Raw genomic sequence first — 5,853 nt, 5'->3', positions numbered from 1 at the left:
CTCACGGACTAAACTAACTAAAGATAGCCTTTGGGCTCTGACAAAGTACCCCAAAAATGTAAGTGAGGATCTTAGTATGATATGGGTATTATGGGACAAATATTTGGTTTGATGGGAATCTTCATATATATTACTAATTTTAGTTTTCTTTCAGATTTATTGTTATCCTAGGTTAGAAACATCCAAATATATAGTACACATACCCATTGTGCTCTTGAGATATAACAATCCAAGCAAACATAATTAATTAGCCTACTTGTAGACATGAAGTTTCCAATAGAAATAGTTCATTTTATCATTCTGATTAGTATGATAAGCCATGGAATTGATGGAAGGAATACAAAGTCAAAATCCGAAGAGAATAATGCAAGTATGAAAGAGCAGCTTAATAGTTTGAATGAGCCACCAATTAAGAGCTTTAAGGTTAAACCTTTCTCTTTTTACGTTAAAACCTACATACAAAAAAGTGTGTATATATAGTTACGGCAACGACTTTTTATTTTGTTTTGATGCATTTGTCAATTGGTTTTATAACATAAATAGGCTTAGTTGTATTACCTATTATGAACACATGACGTGCACATATGCCTTTTATTTTTTCTAATCTATGCCTCTGTTTTTGGGAATTTTATTTTTGAACTATATTAAACGCGCGCCATTTTCTGAAACTTGAGACACTTTGTTTTTCCTTGTTTCTGGCAGAAAAATGGTGATATAATTGATTGTTTTGATATCTATAAGCAACCGGCTTTTGATCACCCTTTGCTCAAGAATCACAAGTTTCAGGTATGTTTTTTTTTTTATTTATGTACTCTGTAATTGGTTATCAGTATTGGTGAATTTGGACTAAAAAAAAGTTGTGGAGATGGACTTGAATCTAAGAATAATATTAATGTAAAACCTAAAACATAGGAGAGTCATGCCCGACCAACCTTATTAAGGTGCTTATCTGTTGTAATTAAATGTGAGTTTGCAAGGCATATCTTACCAAAATCAGGTTAATTTCATAATATATTTATATTATATAGTAATATATAATTATATCTTGGAATGTTGCGTTTAAGTTTTTTAGTAATCTATCAGGTGGTGTAAGACTTGTTTCCGTTATTAAATATAATTAAGGTATTTTGAGTCTTGACTATTGACTAATAAAATGTGTTGCTCGTGAGTAGAGGAGACCTAGCTCTCTGCCCAAGCCAACAGAACTAATATCTAGAAAGCAGACAAACGATACAGTTGGATTGAGAGATGAAGTTGTAGAATGTCCTTATGGAACAGTCCCATTCATGAGAATTCGACAAGATGATTTGCTTAGGGGAAAGGCTCTTATAAACCAAAGATACCCTAGACCTGGATCTCCAAATGCAGCTCTTGCACCTAGTATGCATGTAAGTTTGATAACAATTCACAACAACTACTTATGATTTCCATAAGTCTTAAATTAATACCTTTGACTTTGTTTTATAGGAAGCTATATGCTTAATAATCCATGTCCTCAAAATCGTAGGATTGCTAGACTTTACCATATTCATCAACCATCTTTGTTTCACAGAACTTATGACTCTATCTAATAAAAATATTTTCTAATTTCCCCTATTAATGTTTTTACTTGACTTTTTGCCGACCGAAATTCATATTCTAACTTCTGCTATTGACTATGATATTGCCATGTTGTACACGAACAGTATGCAGCAGTCACAACACCGGAGAATAATCCGTCGCTGCAATTTTTTGGAGCAAAAACAACAATCAGTGTATATAATTCGACAGTAGTCGCTCCTCAAATTACAGAGGCTATGTTATGGATTGGAACTGGTGTTAATGGTCCATACAATAGTATAGAATATGGGTGGACGGTAAGTCATTATCATCTATAGCCTCTTATAATCTTTTTTGAAAATTATATCAATTTTGTATAATAATGTCTCATTACGAAATCATCTTAGTTAGACATATAATTAAAAAAAGATATATCAATTTCGGAAGGACTTGAATTCATTTTCCACAAACACAATCTTATACAACTCTACATATTTTACTGAGAAATTTTTGTATTTTTCAGATCAATCCAGTACTGTATAGGGACCATGAACCACGAACATATAGTTCATGGACGGTAAGATTTAACGCTTTGTCAATATAACGAGGAAATAGATTAATTAATTTTGCACAAATTGAAATATATAGACTAAAAATAGGCCTTCTATTCCATCTGTTAATTATTTGCTCTTTTGTATAACTTCAGGCAGATGGTCAACAACACACAGGATGCTACAATGCTGTTTGCCCAGGCTATGTGCAAGTAAGCCGAAAAAGGATTATGGGGGAAGTTAATAAACCTGTATCTATTTTTGGAAAATCAGTATACGCCATGGTATTTAGTATCTTCAGGGTAAGTACTTAAATATTACTTACAAAGTACTCCGTATGATTCTTATATGGATTCATAGTTTAGTATTCTTTCTTCTTGAAAGTAGTCCATAAGAGATACATCATTTAGTAGTCTAGTTGTATAATATCATAACATGCTATGTCCGCCAGTTCACCGACATTGAAGTAGCCTTCGGTTAAAGTTTAGTATGTTAAAGATCATATGAGTGTAGGTCTGGAAACAAATATGGAGTATATGTAATTCCTATTCAAATTCGTGATTGACAACTTACATTGTTTTCCCGCGGACTAAAATGTTCAGATCCATATACAAACTTGGGAAGGTATAAAACTAAATCCAAATCCACCCATATCCATCTTAATATCAAGGGATATAATACCTCTATATATTGACCGGTCCCCAAAAGTAAAATAAAAGCTGTCCTAAATCTAACTGATCTAAAATCGTCATTTTAAATCTTTGAATGTAACTAACTAATCATATCTTGCAGGATCCGAAAACAGGTAATTGGTGGCTATTTGAGGATCTAGGGGACAAAAAGAACGAACCAGTGGGTTATTGGCCCAAGGAATTGTTTCCATCAATGAAAACTTTTGCAAAGGTGGTGCAAATAGGAGGGAAGGTTTATAGTCCCCCAAACATGCCTAGACAAACACCAATGGGATCTGGAGCATTTATCGCTGATGATTTCACCAGAACTTGCTATGCTTCCAACATTGAATTTGTTAACTCTAATAACCAGTTTTATGTTCCAAAAAATGTGCCAATGAAAGTCACAGCAGATATTCCTAATACTTATAAGGCTTCTTATTTGGGAGATGTAAGCAAACATCATCCTCAAAGAGGGTATACCATCTTGTTTGGAGGACCACATGTCGAATAATGCCTAAGCTATTCAACCGATTTCACCGCTTTATTTATATTCCTTCTTACACATTTAGAATTGTAGTGATATGGTTGGAACAGAGGGAGTTATATAAATAAGCGATATGTTATAACCAATCGTGGATGTTGTAACCTTTTCTTTGTTTTTTCAATTTATAAAAGATACAAAAGGCTTTCCTATATTAATTTTGATTCAAAGAATATTGAGATTACAATATATTCACCGGGCTATAGGATGCCCAAGATTATGTTTCGTACAAAATGACCGAATGTTATGAATTGTGAGAATTTGAACATCCCATATAATGAGTCTGATACGCTTATCTCTCATGAATCTTCGACTTCAGTCCATATATATATATATATATATAGAGTCGGGATCCGGTGAGAACCCCTAAATATTTGAGGATTGAGTAACGGATACAATAGCGCGCATTAAACTAAACAATATCACGTAAAAAAAAAGGTAACAAAACAGACACGCACGCCTTTTCAAATTCATAACCGCGCAACAGTTTTTTCAACTTCTCACTTTCTCTCTCTAAAAACTCAAAAAACCACTAAAATTCCCGATTATTAACGCGAATCAACAACAAATTACGGGAAAATACTAATCATTGTTCAATTCAATTGCATTTTCACTGAAAATCAGGTACAATTTATGTCTTAATTCTCTCGAGGACTTCAATTTTAGTGAAATCATTGTTAAAATCGAGTATTTGTTAGTTTAAGTATCAAAATTATTGATAAACTTCGTTAATTTCCAATAATTTTCATATAATTGTACAACTTCGTAGTTGTTAATTGAATGTTTTTCTCATTCATTACATTGAAATTGCATATTTTCCTCTTTAAATCTGCTAAATTAGCGTTGAATATTGTGCATCGAAAAATTAGGGTTCGACATTGTTCGAAATGCAAAATAAGTATTTCGTACTGTTTTTATCAATTAAGAATAGGTTTTAACATATTCAATGAAGAAATTTATGTTTAAACACTGTTCCATTGTTTATTTGTGATATTCAAAGTTCGACATTGTTTAATTGTGAAAAATTAGGGTTAAAACTGGTTAAAAAACTGTTTAACATAATAAACCGTTTAATTATTCGTTTGAACACTGTTCGATTGTGAAATTGAAAGTTCGAAATTGTGAATTTGTCAAAAAAACGGTTGCAAATTGTTTGAATCGCGAAAATTAGGGTTAAACGTTTGGTTAAATGTGAACGAGTACAATTTCATAACACTGAATTGAATTTGTTTGACAATGAGGTCCATGAATTGAGAGTTTCTGTTCAGTACAATGAATAACGTTGATATATGTGTTGGCAATGAGGAAGACAAACTTGTAATACTGTTACTTGTATGGTCTGATATTGAATCTGAATATTAGTGGTACTGAATCTTCATGAATTTTGTGTAGTTCTATTATTGATAGTGTTTACAAAAATACAAAACTGTATACTCCTTTTAAAATACTTATTACCAGTGACATACAATAGTGATGTTGTTTTGAATAAGGTGTGAAATTATGTCTAATGAAGTGTGATATTGATTCAGCAGAATGGACTTGACAGCTTCAAAACAACCTGAAAAAACATACACGAGAAAGAGGAGATCAAAAAATGATGAGGTTGAACAACCAAGCAAGAGGTCAAAAAATGGTAATGAAAATAAAAGTAAAGCTGACGAAATGGTGTTACAGGATGAAATTGAAGAGCATCCTGCCGTCAACAAAAAAAGGGCCAACCATCAAAAAAGAAATCAAAGACTGATAGAAACAAAGATGCCGAATTGGTGGTACAGGATGCAGAGGTAGAGCAGCCTGAGGTCAAAAAGAAGAAGGTGCAACCGTTTCAAACTAAATGTAGGCCACTGAAATTGGTTGAGTTGATTGCCAACTTAAATGAAGAACAAAGGAAGGCTGTTTCTGATGTTGGCTTTGGTGGATTGTTAGAGTTGAAACTAACAAAAATTCCACATGGAATTCTGAAAATGCTGCTGAAGGCATTTGATCACACAAGCAACATGTTCAAAACAAAGAAATTTGATTTTCTGTTGACGAAAGACGATGTGCATGACATATTTCAACTTCCTCGACAAGGTCGGAAAGTGGACGTCGCTCACATGGGAAACACCACTTCTTTGTGATGACACAAAAGCTGAAAAATGCATGGAGGGCAAAGTTTGGATTGGAGAGTACTTGACTCTCAATTATGGTCAAAGATGTGCATGAAAGACTGATGGAATGTAATGATGCTGGGGATGAATTTAAAAGAATGTTTGTAATTTACAGCATGTCTATTTTCCTAGCACCGTCTTCAAATAAATCTCTGGATTTGAAACTGGTAAAGGCTGTTGAGCATGTGACAAGGATAAGCCAATTTGATTGGTGTGAATACGTATTTGAGGAAATGGTTAGAAGTGTTAGGGTGTTCAAAGAAGGGGGAAAGTCAACTGTTAGTGGATGCGTAATAGTTATTATGCTAGCATATATGCATAGGTTTGATTTCAAGGGTGATGTTTTGGAACACACTTTACCACTCATCCAACATTGGGACGATAAAAAATTGTCAAAG

At 33.3% G+C, this 5,853-nt stretch overlaps 1 protein-coding gene across 1 annotated transcript; it reads left to right on the top strand.

Annotated features, from left to right (window-relative positions):
• Positions 1–264: 264 nt before the first annotated feature.
• On the top strand, positions 265–5,425 carry LOC141620683 (protein neprosin-like). Its single transcript, XM_074437491.1, has 8 exons — positions 265–423; positions 703–786; positions 1,173–1,388; positions 1,686–1,856; positions 2,063–2,116; positions 2,246–2,392; positions 2,883–3,212; positions 5,081–5,425. The coding sequence occupies exons 1-8, from the start codon at positions 265–267 to the stop codon at positions 5,423–5,425; spliced, it is 1,506 nt and encodes a 501-aa protein (XP_074293592.1).
• The last annotated feature ends 428 nt before the right edge of the window (positions 5,426–5,853 follow it).

The sequence above is a fragment of the Silene latifolia genome, chromosome X, assembly GCF_048544455.1.
Source record: "Silene latifolia isolate original U9 population chromosome X, ASM4854445v1, whole genome shotgun sequence".
Taxonomy (NCBI): Eukaryota; Viridiplantae; Streptophyta; class Magnoliopsida; order Caryophyllales; family Caryophyllaceae; genus Silene; species Silene latifolia.
The sequence above is the reverse complement of the archived record's forward strand: the minus strand, read 5'-3'. Positions and strand labels throughout refer to the sequence as shown.